The sequence below is a fragment of the Podarcis vaucheri genome (genome assembly GCF_965113315.1).
Source record: "Podarcis vaucheri genome assembly, chromosome: 8".
Taxonomy (NCBI): Eukaryota; Metazoa; Chordata; class Lepidosauria; order Squamata; family Lacertidae; genus Podarcis; species Podarcis vaucheri.
Window position 1 is genome coordinate 2,781,103 of NC_138766.1, and position 23,148 is coordinate 2,804,250.

The 23,148-nt window shown below is 44.5% G+C and overlaps 1 protein-coding gene across 3 annotated transcripts in view; it reads right to left on the reverse strand.

Moving 5' to 3' along the window:
* The window catches only part of SEMA5A (semaphorin 5A), a 133,584-nt gene that overhangs the window by 32,234 nt on the left and 78,202 nt on the right, over positions 1-23,148 (reverse strand). For all 3 annotated transcript variants that reach the window (XM_082234244.1, XM_082234245.1, XM_082234246.1), the window contains exons 6-12: positions 21,916-22,014; positions 18,901-19,114; positions 17,576-17,861; positions 15,246-15,381; positions 11,593-11,797; positions 3,026-3,233; positions 1,691-1,808 (exon numbers count right to left, since the gene is read on the reverse strand). In XM_082234244.1, coding sequence (XP_082090370.1) covers positions 1,691-1,808; positions 3,026-3,233; positions 11,593-11,797; positions 15,246-15,381; positions 17,576-17,861; positions 18,901-19,114; positions 21,916-22,014 — 1,266 coding nt within the window. The remainder of the gene's footprint in view (positions 1-1,690; positions 1,809-3,025; positions 3,234-11,592; positions 11,798-15,245; positions 15,382-17,575; positions 17,862-18,900; positions 19,115-21,915; positions 22,015-23,148) is intronic.

The following is a 23,148-nucleotide window of genomic DNA, read 5'->3' on the forward strand; positions in this document are numbered from 1 at the left end:
AATTCTAGACCAAAAGGCTTTCTCCATCTTTTCTACAAAAGGGGAAATTATCTCATTGCACACAAGACATTTTTCATTATGCATGTTGAGTATTTTTGCCTCTTCAAGACCCAACATGTACAACTGGAGCTGCTGGATCATGGCCACAGTGTGCCCAGAACTTATTACCAGCTGTCTCACACACCAGCTGTCTCTTAGCAGAGGCAGGCAGGGTTCATCAAGCCATTCAACACCCCGAACAGCTGTGCAATATGCAGCAATCTGCAGATACTATGATTGTGTATCAAAAAGACTGGCTTCCTGCTGCCATCAACATTACCTTAGGTTCTTCGGGGAAATTGTTCAGTTCACAGTTTTGCAATTCAGTTCATACATATAGACCAGAAATAAATTGAAGTAGATACTCGGTGCATTGAGTTGAAACAGTCTTAAAAATAAATAGGCTGAAAGTAGACAGCCATTTTGAGTGTTGTAGAAGTTGTTTCAATACACAATCTCTACCTTAAAAACCAAACACCTTGGAAGGCAGTGAATGCATGTCAGAAACCCTTCAACCACCCAACAGCATGCCTGTCTCCCTTCATCGATAGTCCACTAGCTGTAATCATTGATGATATATGATTATGTGAATGACATTGGTCAGCAATGCAACATACCTCAAGCTTAGAGAAAAGCAGTTGGATAACTAGCATGGACACAGATAAAAGGCTATCATGCAGTGCAAAGGTGTAAGAATGAAAGAAAATTAGTCTGGACTCAACAAACCAATCAGGTTTGATCACCGGGCAGATGACCGGGAGCAAGTGTGACATTACCAAGTCCCATGAGCAAGTTAAACAAGGCTGGGAGCAACAGGCTCAAGAGTCATAGAATCATAGAATCATATAGAGTTGGAAGAGACCCCAAGGGCCATCGAGTCCAACCCCCTGCCAAGCAGGAAACACCATCAGAGCACTCCTGACATATGGTTGTCAAGCCTCTGCTTAAGACCTCCAAAGAAGGAGACTCCAGCCTTCCTCCCATTTGCCTAGCCTGGCATTTCTGCCTCTCGAACCACAGCCCTCCGGGGCCAGCTTACAGCATCACTTGTCACTGGGCCCCATGGGAGGCTTCTTGGCAGTCTTCCTCCTTATCAACCTCTCCTGTCACTGAGCCCCTTCTCCTCAGACTCCGGCCCGCCTACCTAACTTGCTAGATTTTGACTGCTGAGCCCCCTGCTTCCTGTCTGAACTCTTCTGCCTCAAGACCCCCTTCTTCCCACTCTGCTCCAAACCTGCATTTCCCTGAGTGCCCTCCAGCACAGCCTTGGATTCCTTCCCACTTCCTGCCAACAGCACACATCTCTTGGGGTGTCCCAATCCCTGTGCCAGGCTTCCGCAGCCAGCCTGACGTTCCACTTCTCTGCAACAACTGCAATTGCCAGCATCCTACAGCTGCAACAGACGGACCTTCTCTTGTTATGCATGTGAGACTGTTGGTGGGTAACTCAATGACTCCGACACACAAATCATGCTGTGTAACAGCTTGCAGAGGAAAGAAGAAAGGTTCAGCCTGTAGCTCAGATCAGAGAGACAAGAAGGCCTGAACTGACATTATTTGTGCATAATCACTTCCTTGACCCAAATGCTCAGACTTACTTCTGCGGGAATCACTTGGACTCAGGGAAAAGAAGAATCTGAATTGAACTTACTGGACACAATGAGATGCTTTGCTCCCACTGACTCATACTCAGGCTTTCTTCCAGTGGTGTGCACTTCTTGAGCACCAGGTCCCAGCCGCAGTAAGGATCCTGGGATCCAACACATGCGCTGGAAACACAAACCCAAAACATCAGACTGCAGTATAATCGTGTACCAGGAAGGGCTTCAAGTGGCTCCACCCTCAAGAAGGGGCACAGAGGACTTGTCAACCTGGGAAGGGAGCCCATCTAGGAGAAGGAAAACTCTGATCCTAAATCTCTGCTGCCTTGTGACTGTATTCATTCATGAGAAAGGCTTTGGGAGTAGACCCTGAGGAAAAACCTGTACCACCTGCCTTGTGGGACACATTAAGGAGAAGAAAAGGCTCAGGAGTGAACCCTGCACAAATCCAGAGCGGAGTCCCGAAGGCAGCTGGGTGGCGCCTTGTACACCCCCTTCGGGCAACTCCTGCCGCCAAGCTGGGGCCAAGCCTTTTGCTCTGCTTCCGTCTGGACATCAGCAAGGCTGAGAGCGGGGTCTGGTCATCTGGGCAGCCCAGGACCTTCATGCATGCTGCCCAGCCTTGCCCCCCTGAGGTCACTTCAGTGCTGCTAACACAGCAGTTTGACTTTACCCCCGGACTTTACTCCATTGTCCCTCGAGACAGATGGATACCAACAACCTGTGCTTGAGAAAGAGCTGCTGTTTCTAGCAAAAGACCTATCACACGTGACAAGTAGGGCAGAGTAGGAGGGAGAATTCTAGCCCTTCCCCAACTCTCCTCCCCATTCATCAGAGAGGTCTCAGAGGTTGAATTTCCCTACAGATAATCTCCATTTGTTGGAGCAATTAATAGTTTTCTGGAGATGTTCTACTTTGTCCCAAAAGGAAAAGCACTGTAGATTATATTACTGAGATTAGATAATTATTAAACCCTTTAATTGGAATATTAAACAACTAAAGCTTCAGCTGATTAATTGATAGGAGGCTATTTTGGATGGGTGCAATGGACCCCAACTGTCCTTGAGCACATGTGCAAACCAGAGAAACTGTGGCAACCATGCACATACTACAACTACATGCACATACCACACCACTTTCTCCTCAGCTAGCAGTAAGTCTTGAATTTTTGTTGTTTCCAAAACTCTTTATTTTATGGGGGTTGAACTTCATAGATAATGCATCTTGGACGAACCCCAACCCCCATTCAATTAATAGATTAAGTGGAAGTTGAATGATCAACTAAAATTCTTTAGGATTTGGCTGGTGGCCCCAACAGTAATGCGCTTTTACAAATCCCTGATATCTTTGAATTCTGCACTTCTCACAGTCAGCCAGCCAGATACCTGTGTGTTTTGTAAAACAGACATCTCTTCAGTGGGATCTTCACCACACTTCTCTGAAGGCCCACATACAGAGAACTCTGGCTGTGTAAAATCTGCAAACTCCTGATGGGCTCCCACTGCTTCTTTGGGAATATGTCAATCTCCTCTAGCAAGCAGCTGCTCGATGTTTGATTAACTGGAGCAAGTACTTTCTTAATAGTGCCATGATCTGTAACGGCAAGAGAAGGGAGTTATTTGTGAAAACAATGGTGCAAGTAGAGGGTGCATGCATTCCTTGCAACTCAAAGGAGACCTATGTTGCATGAAACCGACTGAGACTGAATTGGCCAAATGGCCCATTGCAAGGTGTTGTGTAATCTGACTGGAAACAGCTCTCCAGGATTTGGACTTTTAGGCAGATTTCACTCCCAGTTCTGCGGCTTTCCGGTGCTAATTTAAGATGGATGGAGATGATGGGAGCCATAATCCAACAACATCTGGGGATCCAAGGTTGAAGAACACTGTTTCAGGTGATCTAGCAGCGAATTATTGCATCCTCACATATGCAATAATTGCTGCGCTGCGCAGGAGTGTAACTGTGCTCCAGAGCACTGATTGGCAACTAGTTTCAACCCAGGGCCTCTTAGAAGAAGGGATGGGCAATGGCTGACCAGGGTACTGCCCCAACTGGATAACCAGTAAATCTCACTCCTATGGCCACTATTCAATCCTTATTCTCCTCTTGCCCCAGGCTTCCAGTTGCTGTTCCGTGGGGTGGTGAACCTGCAGCACGGGTGCCACAAGTGATACTGGTAGAATTGTAGAGTTCCAACTATAGAGTTGGAAGGGACCCCAAGGGTCATCTAGTCCAACCCTCTGCAATACAGGAATCTTTTGCCCAATGTTGGGCTCGAACCCATTTTCTTTCCTTATGCAACAGCATCAGGCCAGAGAAGCTGCGGTGAAGGAGGAGTAGAATTTGCAGTCTAGGAGCAGCAGTCTGGAACGGCTGTGTACAATCCTTTGACCACCAACTGTTTCCCCTCTGCACCTCCCCGGCTCCACTTAAGAAGCAAGCTTACTTGTGGGTCTCCTGGCTGGAGGGGCAAAGGTGTGGGGGAGGAAAAGTGGCTGATGAGAGAAGTAGGCCGAGAAAGATTTATGCACGTGATGATCCATTAAAAATGTGCAGATAAGTGAATTCATTTGCAAACTCCTCAGATACATTAAAAGGCACCATCCAAAATGATAACTCATTTGAGTTCCTTGAGTCTGTCTTGAGGACGCCATGAGACAATCCGCTGTACATTTTCAGAATCAATTAAGTATTTTGACAATTGCTTGTCATGCTGTCCAAATGCTTATTCTACAGCAATAGGATAATTATGGTTATCTTTTCACATCCCTCTGAATGAGACTTCCCTCATCCAGCCTTGTCCTTTTCAGACTTGTGCTTTTAATGGCTTCATCTCTACACCCGGTGATTATTCAAAAGAAAAGGCTGTGCCTCAGTCAAAACAAAGAGTTTTGATGAAGAACAAAAGAATCAGGGAACAAAAAATTCTGCTTTCCTAACCCCTCTATCATCAGACAAACCTGTTTCTGAATGGGATGTGAATGTCTGGGTTTCCTCCCCAAAACCAGGCAATGCACATGCTCATGAAACAAAGCCCCGGCCAAGCACCACATCTCACATGCCTAAGGACACCTCCCTCTTCTGGCGTGCTATATCAGGCCTCCTGGAGAATGATCGCAACGTGCCAGTCAAACCTCTTGAATGGATGCAGTCCTATCACTCACTTGATCGAGACCAGGATGCCGAGTCCAATCAGCTAACAGTATCCCCAGAAAATTTACCAGCCTGGCCTCCAGTAACTATAAATGAGGTCAAAAACCTCATTATGCAGCTAAAAAACAATAAAGCACCAGGCATTGATCACTTGCCTCTGGAACTCTTGAAATCCAATATTGATTGGTGGGCACCCCTGCTTGTGGTAATCTTCTCACTTATTGGCTCATCTGGTCTACTCCCAGATGCCTGGGCCACAGCGGTATATTCAAAAAGGGCCTCACATCTGATCTGGCTAGCTACAGACCAAACAGTTTGTTACCTATAACTAGTAAACTATATGCAAAGCACTCCTATTTTTTTAATAAATATTTATTAAAGTTTTCACAGTATTACATAATGAAAAAGAAAAAAGAAAAACTACAAAATAAAAAACTGTTAAAAATAATTTCCTATAACAAACTAGCCGACTGGATAGACGATGAGGCTATTCTCACCGAAGAGCAAGCAGGATTTAGGCAAGGCAGATCCACTCTAGATCATTGCTTTGTTCTAGCACATCTCATAGACAAGTAAGCTAAGAAACCACGTGGTGTGCTTTACGCAGTTTTCATCAATTTGAAAGCTGCATTTGACTCAATTTCGCGAATAAGACTCTGGGATAAGCTGAACTCCTCAAGTATAGACAAAAGACTACTGTACTTGAGTCTCCTTCTTTGGAGGTCTTTAAGCAGAGGCTTGACAACCATATGTCAGGAGTGCTCTGATGGTGTTTCCTGCTTGGCAGGGGGTTGGACTCGATGGCCCTTGTGGTCTCTTCCAACTCTAGGATTCTATGATTCTAAATGCTTATATGAAGATACAGTGTTGAAAGTGTGCTGCTCCACAAATGGGCAACTTACAGCATCTATACAAGCCACAAAGGGAGTCAAGCAAGGGTATATCTTAGCCCCGGCACTGTTCAACTTGTATATAAATGACATTGTCCAATGTCTAACATCTCCACCCCTAAATTGGCCACAAAAACCATCTCAATACTATTATATGCAGGTGATGTGGTTCTTCTATCCCAAACAAAAGTAGGCCTAAAAAGACTAATCAGAGCATTTTCAGGATATTGCCAGAGAGAACAGCTGGCCGTGAATTATTGTATTTTCCGCCCTATAAGACGCACCAGACCATAAGACGCACCTAGTTTTTGGAGGAGGACAACAAGAAAAAAAATATATATTCTGAATCCCATAAGCCAGGACAGCAAGAGGGATCGCAGCTCAGTGATTCCGCTTGCTGTCCCGGCTTATGGGATAGCTGCGCGCAGCCTCTCCCGGGCAGCGGCATGAATTCTCCCCCTGCCCGGGAGAGGCTGCGAGCGGCTAGGGCTCCCCCAAGAGCCACGCTCCCTTTAAAGAGCGCGTGGAGCGTGTGTGCGGCTCTTTAAAGGGAGCACTAAGCAGAGCCTCCCGCCTGCATTTGCTCCATAAGATGCACAGACATTTCCCCTTACTTTTTAGGAGGGGGAAAGTGCATCTTATAGAGCAAAAAATACGATACGAGAAAACAAAAGTCATGGTTTTCTGAAGAAACTATAGGGCCCATAGATGGTACATGGACAACCAGCTAATTGAAAGTTTTCAAATATCTTGGCCTTATATTCCAGTCTACAGGGTCATGGGGAGCACACCAAAAATGTGCAAAGGAAAAAGTGTCCCAAAGCGCCAAAATTCTGACACGCTTTTCCCACACAAAATGTGGTAAACATATACTATCAGTCCTGGAAGTGTTCCAAGCTAAACCCATAGCACAGTTGTTACGTGGGGCTCAGATCTGGGCAGGCACTCACCTTGCATCTACGGAAGCTGTCCAATCAAAGTTCTTAAGGCAAATTTTCTCTGTACCACCCTGTGTCCCAAGCACATCACTGCACACAGAGGCTAATTTTCCCTCAGTAGAATTACGGATCTGGCCTGGGACACTTAACTCTTGGCTTCACCGAAACTCAAATCCCCCCGGTCTAATATCCCTAGTGCTGCAAGGTTGTCACCTAGACTAAAATTGTCTATCAAAAACTTCACTCTTGTGGTTTATCACCACAACAGCTACTCACTTTGGGTTTTAGTAAAGCAAACAGTCTAATTTGTCAACGCCTAAATGATATCGAGCGCCAGAACAACTTGGCCACAATAAGGAAATTTTGCCCATGGTATGCCTATTTTCCACCTTCCTTCCCATTTTGACTCTCTGGCCCCCTATCTGCATAACCTAGCAATTCTAAAATATAGACACGCTTTTACTCTCACAAGATTGAATATATTGCCCTTGGCTGTACTTGAGAGACGATTCCAACAGATTCCACACAAAAAACGCTTATGTCCCTGTGGAGATGGCAGTCCCGAGTTGGTGGCGCCTGCCCTTCTGGCTTGCACTCTCAATTAAGACTTGAGGAATGAGATTATCACCCCTCTTTTATTGTCCATTCTAGGTCGCTCAAGCACTGCCACAGGGTCCTTTCTCTTGGCAGATCAAGATGAGCAGGTGGTTTTTAGATGGGGCAATCAGAATAGGATCCACTATTTGACTATTGATTCAAAACCCTAAAATGTATTTTAGATAACTGACTTTTTCTTTCTATTCTTTGTATATTGTATTGTTGTTTTATTGCTATGGCCAATAGCTGACGCAAATAAAGATTCATTCATTCATACCCCAGAAGCTTTTGCTCCTTGCAGCCTTCTAAAACAGGTTGCTAGAAGCAAGCAGCCAAGTGGGGGCCCTTTCTTGATTGATTCTGTCATTCTACAGTACCGAGGGAGAAGGCATTTTAAGACTGGTTAGGGTAAGGCAGAGGGAGCCAATGTGATACCTTCGAGACATTATACTGGACTCCAGTTTCCACATCTTCCCCAGCCAGCATGGTCAATGCCCAGGGAAGACGTGAGCTATGGTCCAACAATATCTGGAGGACCCCACACTGGGGTATGGCAAGGGGATAAGGACCTCTGTCACACTGAGGTATTCCTCCAAAAGAAACCTTCTCCCTGCAAATAATGGGCTTCGGCAAGGCAAGGTGCAGTCTTCTGCTGCCAACCACAGATACAGGGCCCTTTGCCCATTCCCCAAACCACATGAGAGCCACTGTCCCATGGGGCTTCCATGGGGCTGGGATAATGTTCAAGTGACCCAAACACATAGACATGGACGGACGCCATAGTGACTTTAGCTTCCTATGGAGTTTCTGAACAGTACTCACACACTGTCCAGCTATGCCATGTTTAAAACTGCTTTTAATACTTCCTTCATTTTCAAATGTGATTTGCTCAGTGGCCCAGGAGGTCTCGGGTGAGAAACACTGGACCAGAGGTTATGAGCACAAAGTGCTGTTTTGTAGCCATGCCATGTATACTGATGGAGAAAGAAAGAGGGTGCAACTCCACAAAGGGCTGATGTAATTACTATGCACCTTTATGGAAAACTGGAGACTACAGGATAAATCTCTACAAGAAAATGTGATACTTAATTTTCTTATTTTAAAAAATCCTACGAGACTGTATTTGAGCACTTGGAAGGAGAGGGAGAGAGCGAGTGAGGAACAAGGCAAGACAGATAGAAATAGAGAAACCGCTAGTAGTGGCTCTTTCAAGATTTTTGTCAGCTCAAAGGTTCACTTCTGGTTCCTGCCCTGAGACCACACACAGACTAGAAACATCCCTGAGCCACATATTCAGACTTGCACATGAACTTACGGTAAGTATGCACAGTCCAAGCACAGAGATATTTATTCTGCTGGACTGCGTGATAAATTGCTAATGGGCCAAGGCACAGATTTATATAGCATAGCAAACAAGTACAGTGGTACCTCTGGTTACGTACTTAATTTGTTCCGGAGGTCCGTTCTTAACCTGAAACTGTTCTTAACCTGAAGCACCACTTCAGCTAATGGGGCCTCCCACTGCTGCTGCTGCTGCGTGATTTCTGTTCTCATCCTGAAGCAAAATTCTTAACCCGAGGTACTACTTCCAGGTTAGCGGAGTCTGTAACCTGAAGTGTTTGTAACCTAAAGCATCTGTAACTCGAGGTACCACTGTATATGTATTTGTGGCTGCAGAGGTGAACAATGGGAACCTGTCTCATTTTACCTACCGTATTTTTCGCCCTATATGACGCACTTTTTCCCCTCCAAAAATGAAGGGGAAATGTGTGTGCGTCCTATGGGGCGAATGCAGGCTTTCGCTGAAGCCTGGAGAGAGAGAGGGGTCGGTGCACACCGACCCCTCTTGCTCTCCAGGCTTCAGGAGAGCCCGACCGCCAGCCCCACAAGCTCGGGGGACAGCAGGGAGGCGGGACGCCGCCATCCCGCTGTCCCCCGACTTGGTTAGAAGGCTGGCGGGGGGGAGAAGCCTGCTCCTCCCAGTCGCCAGCCCCGCAAACTCAGGGGACAGTGGGAGAGGAGCAGCGCGCCATCCCGCTGTCTCCCGACCTGGTTTGGGGGCTGGCGGAGGGCTTCCCCCTCCCCCAGCCCCGCAAGCTCCCAGAGCGATGCCAAAGCTGCACGCAGCTTCAGCATGGCTCTGGGTCCCGTTCTGGGGGCTGGGGGAGGGGGAAGCTCGGGCTTGCGGAGAGCTTCCTGTTCTGGGAGGGGGGAAATAAATCCCCCCTATATCCCCCCCCAAATCTAGGTGCGTCCTATAGGGCGAAAAATACGGTAAGTCTGGCACTAACACCTTCCAAGCTTACCTCTTCAGGGTTAATTTCTCTTTTTTTGCTGCAACTCCCAGCCTGCCTCTCCCCCCCCCCCCCCGACCATTAGCCGTGCTGGCTGGGGCTGATAATGGGAGCCACAGTCCAACAACAACTGGAGGGTGAGGTGCCGGCTACAGAGGCAGTTTTAGCTCAACAACTTTGGCCAATCCTATGGGTAGATCACTGATCACAGTCTCTTGGGAGCTGGACATCCCTGTTGTAAAGAATTATTGCTATCCAGAGTATAAATGACACACCACTGTGTCTCCAGTTACTATGGGCAAGGACACTGTGGCTCTCCTAAACAAAAAACATACCCGTATACGAGGGTCAGGGAACATTCCTATATGATACAATGGATGAACATTCTTGAGCTCTGTCTGCAATTAACAGCAGCCAAGTTGAAAGAAATCCACATAATTACAACCTTGCTGCTGAAAAGACTTCTGCTACAGACACACTTTCCCAACTAAACACTTGTTGTGCAGCTCACTGTTAGTTATAAATAAAAATGAATGGAGGGAGAATTTTTGTACACTACAGTGGTACCTCGGGTTACATATGCTTCAGGTTGCAGACTCCGCAAACCCAGAAATAGTACCTCGGGTTAAGAACTTTGCTTCAGGGTGAGAACAGAAATCGTGCTCCGGCGGCACGGCAGCAGCAGGAGGCCCCATTAGCTAAAGTGGTGCTTCAGGTTAAGAACGGACCTCTGGAACAAATCAAGTACGTAACCAGAGGTACCACTGTATTAGTGTTTTTAAAATCTTCAGAACTCAAAAGGCATACAAAATATCATCAGTTGCATCTGAGTAATTTCTGTCTCTTAGCTTTTTCCTGGTTCATACTGCATCCCTTAGCCCTGTTTCACTTGCTTCCTTTGCTTCCCATACTATTTAATGTTTTGAGGAAAACATGCAATATGCAGATTCAAGGCTCTCCACTATAAGTCCTGACTCCATTAGTGCTGCCAGGTAGAAGGGTAAATATCTGCAACATTACACTGTCTGAAAGTGAAGAACTCTGCAGGGTAAAATCTGGTTTAAAACTACTAAGCTGTAAATTATATATGACATTGTATTTTTAAAGCCCTGTTTTATGTATGCACACAAAGTGTGATGCATCTACAGTTATGTACTCATCATCTTTATGAATGTTATTTTATGAGTCATTTAGTGTGCATTTTGAACAGCTGGTTTTAAATTGTTGTGTTTTTATCATTTCATAAGCTGTGTTGAAGGAGGGGGGTTGTATATCCTATGAAGAAGAATTTAAATGGGAAATAAATAAGATAAGATAAGGTACCATGTGGTTGCTTTGAATGAAGCACTTCAAAATTGTAAAAATATAAAAGCTGCAGCACACAGATAAACATGTAAAATTTGAAGTAATATGTGATCCACATCTACCTGTCACAAGCAATGCCATGAAATTCCTATGGGGATTTTGAGATGGATAATGAAATCAAGGTGACTGCAGTAACGGAAGACTTCAATTACTCCAATATAGGCTGGGTACATATGTGTTCTAGTCACAACACAGAGAATTTTTTATTTGTAAGATACCCTAAATGATTGTACCCAGAACTTTTGGTGAAGGAACTGGCCAAGTAGGTGCACGTGTGTCAGGGTGGAGCACACAATCCTGGACTTAAGTGGTGTCCGGAACCTGGTGTGAGATTTAAGCGTTGTTGTACCAACAGGGAACAGTGACTATGCGCTATCAAATGCAACATGTATGAAAGTGGGTATTTGCTGGGAAGGTCAAACATGGTCACAAGTGATTTGAAAAGAGGAACTTGGTAAAAAGGACATTGAAAGGCAAAAACAAGGGAGTGAAGTTTCTCCAAAAAGCTTGGGGGTTATTTAAAATCATGGTAATAGAAGCTCCATTAACATGTATTCCACAACAGATCAGAAAAGGTACACTGGGGCCAAGAAGATTAACAAGCAGAGTCAGACTGGTTAATGAACAGTCCCTCCCATCAAACACCTCCACCACCTCCCCCCCCCCAAAATATCCGAAGCAGGGGATTTCCCAGTGCTGTTAACAAAGCATTTACCTGTGGCCAAATAGATGATGTGGAAAAGCATGTCCTTGCCTTGGACCACATCCACCACCACGTGGGAAAAACGGCTGTTGTCTTCCATGAAGTAAGGAAAGGGTGAGATGGGCTGGATCACTTCATGCATCAGAATAAATTTCTGGGCATCTTGGAGATTCCTCTCTGTCAGATTCAGATATGCGCCCTGGTCCATGGTGCCACACTGAAAAGGCATAGGTTTACTACTATTGTCATAACAAAAGATTTAGCGAATGAAGACAAACCCTTCATATCCCTAGATAAGAGAATCCCCAAGCTAGTTCTTACATAAATTTGTGCAGTAATGATTGGTCATTGAGCTACACAATGTACTTCAAAGAAAAATGTTTTTCCACATTGGCAAGTCATTCATACTTCCTCTGCAAATATATGACAAAATAAATATAGCAAATAATACAATTAAGGGCAATGAAAGCAAAAAGGCAGGAGGAGGATTTTTTGGTGGCCATATACACGTATCCCAAATATATGGGAAGAGAATGCAGGGTTGTGACAGATGCCTCCTCCTGCAGCTGCAGCAGCAACTCTTCAAGGGCCTCTTCTCTGCCATGGGGCCTCGCCTGAGACAAAAGCCAGGGTGGAACAGGAAATTCCTTGCCAAGCTCCATCTTGCCAGACCAAAGAGCACTGGCCGGAGGCAGACCGTCTTGCTGTGTTCTCTCAGGCTGATTAGGAAGAGGATGACCTACATATCCTCAAATTCCAAAGGGTCTAAAATCATGCTCAGGTTGAGGGTAGATTTGTCTACATGTTTCCACACCACCTTTCTCCTGCCTGTACAAAGTTGCCTCCTTCCTTTCCACACAAGAGGCATGGAGGAGGATAACAAGAAGAAATAATTGTTCTCCCCTCCCCTCCTGTTGAGCAACCTCAAGGTTTCCCTGCCTTCATGTTGCCTCTGGCACTTGTACTTAACAGCCAGTTAGTCACTGGTGACTCTGATGGCTCAGATAGGCCATCTTCCTTTTTTATTTTTCAAAACTGTTACTGGTGAGTTAGTTTAAAGTTATTTTTTAAGAATAAAATGCTGCATGTGGTTACATTTAAGCAATCTTTTCTTTTTTTAAAAAAAAACCCAACAACCTACTTTAAAGAACAAAATCAAGTTGCGTTGGTCTGAGGAGGGGTGGGGTTCATGATGTCATAAGGCAGCAGCCAACCCACAGTTTGAAACAAGACAACTGTTTCATAAAATAAAGTCTTTAAGCTCTCTTTGGCTTTTAATGCTCAATCATTTTGTTCTTTAAATGAGGACTGGGTGTCTTGTTAGACATCTGAAGGGGAGAAATTATCCAGTTCTGTATCCACTTGTGACTTCACTTGTGTTTGGACAGAATAATTTTGTCTCCACAGAGATGAAGTTGGGGAGAACTTGCTAAAGCCTCCATAATTAAAATGGGCATTCTGCGTTTGCACACTGCCTACTCAGATTCAATGATATTTTTCTAAGGACATTCAAAGAGTACCATGTCCTTTCAAAGTTTTTCTTGCATTCCTGAGTGGGGGCTGGGAGACACTTGCAGAGAAAGAGTTGTACTACTGGTCTCATCAAGCCTCATTCTGTTGCTCTTAACCTTCCTTGAAGGCTTCTCCAAAACAGGAATTTCCATGATTACCTCAAGATTTTAGGTGACTTTTGATGGCAATTCTAACCCCAGGTCTTACCAACGTTGGCCACTGTTTTACCAATCCAAGACTTCCCAACCAGACGCCCAGTGTATATAAGAAGCAGATCCTGAAAGGGCCACCGGTAGGCAAACTAAGTCCCGTGGGCCAGATCCGGCCCAATTGCCTTCTCAATCTGGCCCACAGACGGTCCAGGAATCAGCGTGTTTTTACATGAGTACAATGTGTACTTTTATTTAAAATGCATCTCTGGGTTATTTGAGAGGCATTGGAATTGGTTCATATTTTTCCCCACAATATAGTACAACCCCCCACAAGGTCTGAGGGACAGTGGACCGGCCCCCTGCTGAAAAAGTCTGCTGACCCTGTGCGAGGCAGTGCTTTTTTCAGGAGGTACTCAAGTGTACACAGTCCTGGCACCTCTTTTTAGTTGTTAAAAAGTGTGGCACTTAGTGTAGCAACTTCATGGTGAGTGAAGTTTTTCCAGAAAAAAGCACTGCTGATAGAGCTATGCCACAACTTGACCCATTTAAACCTTTGGGGTCAAAAATAGTGCTTTTAGTGAGACAGAGCTTTTTTCTTCAGTTGTGAGCATGTTCACCCCTTCCCAACCCATTAACTATAATTGTTTCTCTGATTTTCTGTTACTTTGGATTGATTTTTTATTTAAACATGTTTTCTTCCTGAGGACTGTTTTGAGGCTCTTAAATATACATATATTGTTTCATTGGCTTCAAAGCTTAGCTCTAAAGAGAACTACACAACATTGCAACTTTTCAAACAGATTCTATTGAAAATTAATGGATTTGGTTCCTGACCTCAACTCAGGATAGATATGAGAAACAAGAATATGGCAAGTACACTGATGGAGAACAGTGGCTCCTCTTTTTAGGGCCATTTGTATGCACCCACACAGATGTCAATGCGTGGCACATGTCACTCAAAATACCCAAATGAAGCTGTTTTTTAGCAGCATGTTATCATTAGAGGTGTACATCAATGCATGGTAAGGACAGAGATCACAATTGCAGTTGGACAGAAATATTTCCCTGTAGTCATAATGAGCACAGGGCTATCTCCACTAATCCCATTTTAAATATCTTTTTTATGAATTTATTCCCCCTTATTTTTTATCTCTGGAGTACACTATAGTTCAGAGTTAAAACTGGATGCACATTTCCAATCTAATGAAAAGATGTACTTGCAGGGTATTAAGGGTAATTAATATAACTAATGAATAAACTGAAGTGATGCAAACCAGTAGTTTTTGCTGCTCTAATCTTGCTCCCCTGATCACATGCTCCATAATGCCCAAGTTGAAACATGGCAAAATCACCAACCCTCGGGGTGGTCACCTGCCATGTGCGATGTGCTGCTTTGGGCGGGCTTCCTTCTTAGTGCAGAAATGCCCTCGGTGATCTCTGAGGATGGGACATTCTGGAGCTTGTTTGTATCAGGTGATAACCTATCATTCATTCAACCCCTACCAATGTAGAGGCATGGAAGGTAATTACAAGACCTCAGAGGATGCTGCTTGGAAGGCCATTTGCTTAGAGCCTCGCAGAATACTCATCCATTTATCACTGTACACTAACACACACTCTCAAGTCACATTAGTGGGAATGATGGCTCGATTTGCTCATGTTTTATTCAGTCCACAGCCACACTGCCCGTGAGGGTCTGCTTTATTCCCTGGTCTAGATTAATGTCACCCATTACCAAGTGGCTGCTTAGGAAGATTTCTGCCCATTGGCTCAAAGTGAAGTTGGGCACACTTTGAAGCCTCACAGGGGCATTCCTATAGCAATTTAGATAGAGCTTGTTCCTAATCATCCGATCATGACAAGGAAACTGGAAGTATGCTGGGCTGAGACACAACAATCCGCCCATCATCTCAGCTACTTTTTAAAATGCAAGAGCAGTTTAAAGACAATTCATATGATTCAGTACCTCCCCCCTGCCCCCACCCATTTCCCTCCAAGTACCTGAAAGTTGGGGTTAGGGTTGGGGTAAGGCAGCCAAGCAGAGCGGGAGTTTTCTTGGAACTTAAATGGCCCACTGAAGACCTGAGTTATTGCAGTCATGTTGAATACACAAACGGCTGAAACTGCTATGCTGTTCCTTAAAAAAGAAGAAGAAGACACACAAGCAACACCACACACAAACAAAAGATGAAGTACTTCAAGCAGACTGAAATACAACTCTTTCCCGTCATAGCTATAAAAGGGCACTGCTAGTATGTTAACAAAGAGGTGGGAAACCCAAGTCCTCCGTGTGCTGCTGGACTACAGCTCCTGATCAACAGCTGGTTGGCAGGTGCTGATGTGAGTTGGAGTCCAACAATATCTGAAGGGCCACAGGCCACCCCTGTGCTAATAGCCACATGTAATTCATCTGTGAAAGATAGAGGCAAGAATGATGTGGTTTGCTCATTGTCAATTTAGGGGTTGGAAGGGAGAAAAGGCATGCTTGCAGGTGCAACATCTTACTTCATTTGTTTGTCCAAACACGTCAAAATTCTGGACCTACGGAGGGCTGAAAGCTCTCTCTACTTATCCAGGATTTTTTTAAACAACTATCACCCACTAACATAAATTGAAATAATGATATCTGCCACTCTGAAGCTAATAAAAAACTGTCTAGGTGGTGTGTTGTTTGATAAGAGATTGAGTGTTTTTTCTGGGGGGGAGGCTTGTTTAATTTCATTTTACACAGGTTGTACAATGACAATAAAGGTGGTATTATTATTATTATTATTATTATTATTATTATTATTATTATCTTCCATTTAGTTCCAGCGTCACTGCAGAGCAGCATCTCTATGCTTCTTGACTGACTAGCCTGTGTGTATCGTAAAACACATTAAACATTTGTTTAAGATCATCATTGCCCTGGGTCGGCTAATTACCCAAAGGTTCTGCCCTCCAGGGAAAGAAATGACACAATGCAGAGCTCCTAAGCAGGAGTGCTTTCAGTTGAGTGGCTCAGATACAGGAGCAAATTACAGGCTGGTGCTGTCAGAAAAGCACAAGGAAAACTAGCTCAGCAGAACAGCAGATTGAATTGGAAGTTTTAAGAATATTGATAAAAAGTTTAGCTGAAGCAAGATAAAAGATCTTCAGTGCTGAGTGGAAGCAGATACGCAAGTACTTCAACTAAATAATTCATGGGGTAAAACACCAGCATTATATTTCTTTCTAAGAAAAGATGTAGACAGGAGTTGGTAGACTTTTACACAAAACATTCTGTTTAAGTGAAACTGTTAGAGCAATCCTACTCCCTAAAAAAAGTATTCCACTACCAACACTGGGGCTACCACAACTATCAGAAAGAAGTTGATTTATATAAATTGCATTGGCTTCCAATTCAATTCAACATGTTGTTCATTGCCTTTAAAGCCCCTCCCCCCAAAGGAGAAGGCAGTCCTTTAAATAAGTTTGGTCCTAACTTATTTAAAGGACTGCCTTCTCCCGCATGACCTTGCCTGGACACTCAGATCTTGGAGGACGGTCCTGTTATTACAGAAAAGGTCCTGTGCTGCATTCTCAGCAGGTGAAGCTCAGCTGGTGGGAACAGAGGACGAGGTCTTCTCCTTTGCAGGCTCTGGAACTTTGCACCCTGCCTTGAGAGGCCCTCGTGGCTCCTCCTTGATAACAACTGAACAGTATTGCTCTTTAGGGCCTTTGGCCTATTATCAACTGCTCTCCCACACTACGTGATATTGATGCTGCGCTGTGGTGACTCGAGGTGTTGTCTTGCCTGCTTGTTTTTATGCTTCTTTTGTTTTTAAAAAAGGATCTCATGATTGTTTTTAATGGACTTGTTAGTAGCACTGAAGATTCTTGATGAAGCAGAAAGCACAGGAGACAAATATTTCAATTAATAAATAACTGCTCCCTTAGACATATAATCACAGACTCATAGAATTGCAGAATTGGAAGGGACCCCTGCGGTCATCTAGTCCAACCCTGCAATGAGGGGATCTCAACTAGATCATACATGACAGGTGGCCATCCAATCTCTGCTTAAAACTCCTTTCAAGGAAGGAAGTTTCCATTTAGTTGTGTTAAACTAAAAACTCCATCAACAAAAGTTTTCTGGTTTGAGAAGTTTGCCTGCCCTCAGGTATCTGCACTTCTATAAGCAATGGACGGATGTATTTCCGTCAACACTTCCTATTCCGTTCCTCCAAGAGCCCTTGTCTCAGTTTCCCCCCAGTATCAATTCTATTTCCCAGGAGGAGCAGGCAGCACAACTCTTTTCTCTAATTCATTCTGAATATTCTAGAAATAAAAAGATTTCATAAACTACATACATATTAGTGGTAAAGATCCCGTAGATTAAGTCCAGTTCTGGCAGGAAGAACGTACTCTGTAATTCATTGTAGTAAAATGGGATTTCTCCAGGGCGGGAGCAGTTCAGGCGAGCTTTCATGAAGGTGGTCCAGGTGTCCTCCAGCAGGAACCTGCCTCCAATGTCATTCTTGCAAACTCGAGCAGCTCGGGAAAAGACTATTTTGCCACAGTCATACTCCACTGCGTTCTCTCGGAAGAAGAAATAGACGAAGTTCCCAATGTCATAAGAAGAAACAAAATTTGGTTCTGAAATGCATCGATAGACAAAATATCAGAAAACAACTATTTTCAAAAGGAGAAACAAATGTTACACTGGACTGCTGTTGCTGTTTAAAAGCCACATCTACTTGTGATTGTGACAGTACCTATCTGTACATTTAAATTGTTGATGCTTTATTTATTATTTTATCCCTGTTTAGGGAAGCTTTTAATGTTCAATGCATCATTGTATTTTAATATTTTGTTGGAAGCCGCCCAGAGTGGTTGGGGAAGCCCAGCCAGATGGGCGGGGTATAAATAAATTATTGTTATTGTTATTGCTATTGTTGTTGTTGTTTTGTTGTTGTTGTTGTTATATCGTGCCCTTCCTCCTAAAGAAGCCTAGGGCATGACTTGAGAATATTCCAGCAGGGTGGTGCTTATTCCTCCACGCTCAGCTGCCTTACAGACACCTGCTCTTTTAGCTGGTTCCATCCATTCACTCTTCAGGTCCTTCCTTTGGAAAGATCTTCCGCTGAACTTCTTAGTCCTCATCCCCAATCGTAATCAAGCTGAAGCACAGCTGATGCATTTGTACACGTTCGTCCCTTGCCATCTTTGTCTCTCTCACCATTTCCAGTTCCTTGGGGATCAAAGCCTGTCTTTTTTGCTTTTGCTCGCTCAGCTCTGTAAATTGCCATGTGCATTAAAATAATAGTAATGAATTTAATGATGCAGTCCAAAGACTGAGAAGGAGTCCATGTGCCCAGGATCTTTATAGCTGATGGTGCAGGAGACTGAACCCATGACCTTCTGCTCACAAAACAAGCCCTCTGCGACTGAGCTGTGGACGTGTCCCTGCCTCTTCTTACACTCTCTCACCTCCTCTCTATGTTTTCTTCTCCTTTTCCTCCCCACTCACCCCCTCCTTCCATGCTGAACTGCCAACTTTAAACCATCAGTGGTTGAAGACTTCCCCAGAGTCCGGAGAAACGGGCAACAACCTTTTCAAAAGCACCAAGAAAGGACTTGTGCTCCTTCAGAACAATATTTACTCACGTAAACAACCAGTTGTCTCTGCACTCACCATTAAGCCACTTAGAGTTGTACTGTGCAGTCCGGAGAGGAGGAAACACCCCCAAGCTGCGATAAATTGCAGGATCCCTTCCTGGGAAGTCCATGACTGTTGCTGCATATAGCTCACCAGTGCTTGCAAGCAGAGCGGTGGAGTTGTGCTGGGGGCTGTATGGACAGCGAGCCATGCCGCTGATCTGATCATGCGTCTCTTCCAGGTTATTTAGCTGCAGCGGAGGGAATTAAAACCATATTACTGAGCAGGAAACCATAAATCAATCTACAACATTACGTGCCACAACAGAGCGTGCATCTCTCAGTCCTCTCACACAGAGCAACAACCAGCTCTGTGGTGAGTATCTGAAAACAGAAGGCGGCACTCCCACTTGCACACTTTGCAATCGAAAGAAATCTAATATAAAAACACTAGCATTAACTCTAATTGCACTGCATGGTCTCCCTGTTAATGATGCCATCTGTGCATCAAATTCAAACAGTAAGAATGCAAAGAAAGGTGTTCTAAAAGGAACCTGCCCCATTAACTGGAGTACGCTAATCTCAGCAGCATTGTGGGACTAGCCTGTTTCCAGAGTTAACCCAGCAGAGATATGATGGGATATGGTTCTCTTTTGCTAGAATTCTTTTGCTTTCATTACCAGTCTCAAGCCTTCAGGATACAAGCAGCTTATAAATGAATACATAAATGAGCACAAAAATAAATAATTTCTAGCAGAAAATAAAACCAGGGGCAGAGTGATAAATCTCTTGGTGTAGGAAGGCTCTGCCATCAAACATGCATTCAGAATCTATGTTCTGCTGTGTTATTTTTCTTCCCAAGTTCTAGACATTGCTCAAAGTGAGAGGCACAGTAGTGTAGGAAGCCCCCAAAGGACTTTTTTAAAGCTCCAAAAAAGTTACATGCTGCATTTAATATGGGATTTCTAGTGGATCCAGGGACTAGCAAATCATCACAGGTACTGAAGGTATGAGAGGAGGTGCTATACTGGGCCATCCTTAGAGTACTTATTTTTCCACTCTTGCTTCATGCCTGTCAATTTTCTGACTTCTGCAACATATTCAAACAAAATATGACTATTTATGCACTTTTCAACCTGATACCTAAAAACATTTGCCTTGTTAACTGCCAGTCCTGTACAGATATTCTGGATACTTACAACATGGTTGTTGGATCAACTAACTGCTCTTACTTAATATCCTCACAGGTATATAGAAAGAACCGCACACAATTCTGCTCCTTGTCTCTGAGCAGGTATAATTCTGCAAGGCATACGCACATCATGACCAAAAGGTTTATATTGTGCTTCTAGATAGCATAAAGACTCCATTTGGTTGCAAGCCAAAATGACTTAATTGTGATAGAAAGCAACTATAAATACAGGAACTTCAAAAAGGGGAAATCTTAATTTAAATTGGCCTTATTTCTCGATTATTATTTTAAAATAATCTAAATTTGCTTAATTTAAATTAACTAATTCTGACAACAATCAAACTCAGGGTCCTTCTCGCCATCCCAACAGAACAAAATTTCAGTCCCTTTCCCTTTACATAACTTACATAAAGACTCCTCCCCACGACTCACGAAACTCAGTGCTGGCTTGTAGGCTGAGGCTTAAGTGGGGATGTAACCAACTGCACAGCCAGGGAAGGGGTTGATAATAATAAAAATGAAATTGCATGAATAGTATTGAGGTTAGCCCCAATATTAAAGCAAGCTCTCCCACAGATTTCATCTAATTTCAACCTGTGAATTGCCATGAACAGCATCAGCTAAGCAACCTCCAGATATTTCCAGTTGCCTCTGCATCTTTCCTCCAGCTGGCAGCAATAATCATGACTGCTTACCTACTTTATTTGTCTCTATTTATTATACTTTATTCTATTTCTATAGAAGCAACGCCTCCCTTTTTATGGATGCACAGGCTGCAGCTACAGCAAAGCGGCATTTTCCCACCTCCGGCGTGCTGAGCAGCTGGCCCCTTACCTTTCCCACAGGGATCCATGTGACGGTCACCTCCAGGCTTGATTATTGTAACTCGCTCTACGTGGGGCTGCCCTTGAAGCTGACCCAGAAACTCCAGCGGGTGCAGAACGCTGCGGCGAGGCTCCTTATGGGGCTCTAGCCGCGGGATCACATTCATTCAGTGTTTTACCAGCTGCACTGGCTCCTGGTAGAGTACGGGGTCGGGTTTAAAGTGCTGCTTTTGACCTTTAAAGCCCTATACGGCCTAGGACCCTCAATACTTACAGGACCGCCTCTCCTGGTATGTCCCACAGAGGACCCTATACGGTCCACGAAGAATAACACCTTGGAGGCCCCGGGTCTCAAGGAGGTTAGACCAGGGCCAGAGCCTTTTCAGCTGTGGCCCCAGCCTGGTGGAATGCTCTGTCACAAGAGACATCTTTCCGCAGGGCCTGCAAGACGGAGCTGTTCCGCCGAGCCTTTGGTCTGGGCCCAGTCTGACCCCCTTCTTTCTATGGGACCCTGTATGTAAGTGGCCTCCTTGGCTCTTTCTATCGGCCCATATGGGACCAGCACGGGTGGCTGGGCCTGGTGAACTTTTAATTTTATTTTGATTTTAAATGTGATTTCGAATTGTATTTTAACTAATCATTTGATTTTGTGTTTTTAATGTATTAATATATTTGGTGTTAGTCACCATGAGCCCGGTCTTGGCCGGGGAGGGCGGGGAATTATTATTATTATTAATAATAATAATAATAATATTTCAAATTAACTTTTATATTGCCACCATGCACTCCTCCTATCTTGGAAACTGGTTTGGTACACACGCTGAAAATCTTCTCTTAACTTGCCAACAGGACCAGAGCCTAGCATGTAAAGAACTGCAAAAAGGGGCTCAGGTGGATCTCCCCAGAAAGGGCGTTCTCCCAGGCAGCCCTAGCCCCCTTCCGCCCCGCACAATCCCAGTATCCAGGGCTCCCTGAGAAGAAGGAATGAGTTCTGATCCAGTTTAATTCTGCAGTGTGGATTTGTCCATATTCTTACCGTCCGATTCGTGCAAATGGGCGTAAACGCATTAGTTCCACATGCAAAGAGTCTGTCCCCGCCAATGAGGAGGACACGGATATAATTCTGGCACTCTTCCTAACATCAAAAAAGAAAGAGAAAACAGGATCATCAATGTCCCATAAGGAGCGTATGCTAAGCAAAACCTGACCTGCTCTTCAGTATCCTATGGTATGAAACTATGTATGAAAAAAACAGATAAACTATACCTGGTGTGTGCAGATTATATTTACAACCAGTTCCTAATTACAAGAAACCCGTTGATCCTTTTGAGAAGCTCTGCTGCATCACTTTCTCTATGCTTTGTTGTAGCAGTTGACTCAACTGTGGCAAGGGCCACTAAAAAAATTAATGCAAGTAATTCAGGCTCTTTTCCCCTCCAACCTCCAACAAACAATGCCGTACCCCATTCTTTGCTGTATTGCACGTTGAATTTTCTAAATACTAAAATGTCACAATGGTCTCCTCTAATTCTACGATTCCTTTCTTTACATGCGCTCACATTTTGCACCCTGTAACTCTTCCAGGCATTTTGGATTTGGTATAACTCTTTGGGGCCATACTATCTCAGGTTCATAAAGGAAGCTGTATGAAGCCCACCCTTCCCCATGAAAGAGGGAGGGAGGGGGAGGGAGAAAGGGAGTATTGTGGCAAACTCAGTTATTGATATGTGGGGGTAATTTCAGAGGAACAGACACTCCTTGGAGCAGGCACTGCACCATCCACACCTGGCGATGTAGAAACCGGCAAACATTCATAGAGTTGGTCAGAGGAATCAATCAATCTCCAAGTTTTTCTGCCTCTTTCAAAAGTATGATTCAAGGGTGCCTTGGCTGTGACTGTCAGTGGTGTAGCATGGGGGGTGCAGGGGGGGCCGGCCGCACCGGGCGCAACATCTGGGGGTTAGGGTTAGGGGGCGCAAATCCACGGGTTAGGGGGCGCAAATCCATGGGTTAGGGGGCGCAAATTACTTGCCTTGCCCTGGGTGCTGACAACCCACGCTACGCCACTGGTGACTGTGCTCATAATTGTGCAGCTGGACATTTTTGTGGAGATCAGCTTGTCCATACAAGAGCTGTGTGCGTTGTGGGCAATGCCAAGGCAACCCTTTGTGGTCTATACAGTGGTGCCCCGCAAGACGAATGCCTCGCAAGACGAAAAACCCGCTAGACGAAAGGGTTTTGCTGTTTTTGAGCTGCTTCACAAGACAAA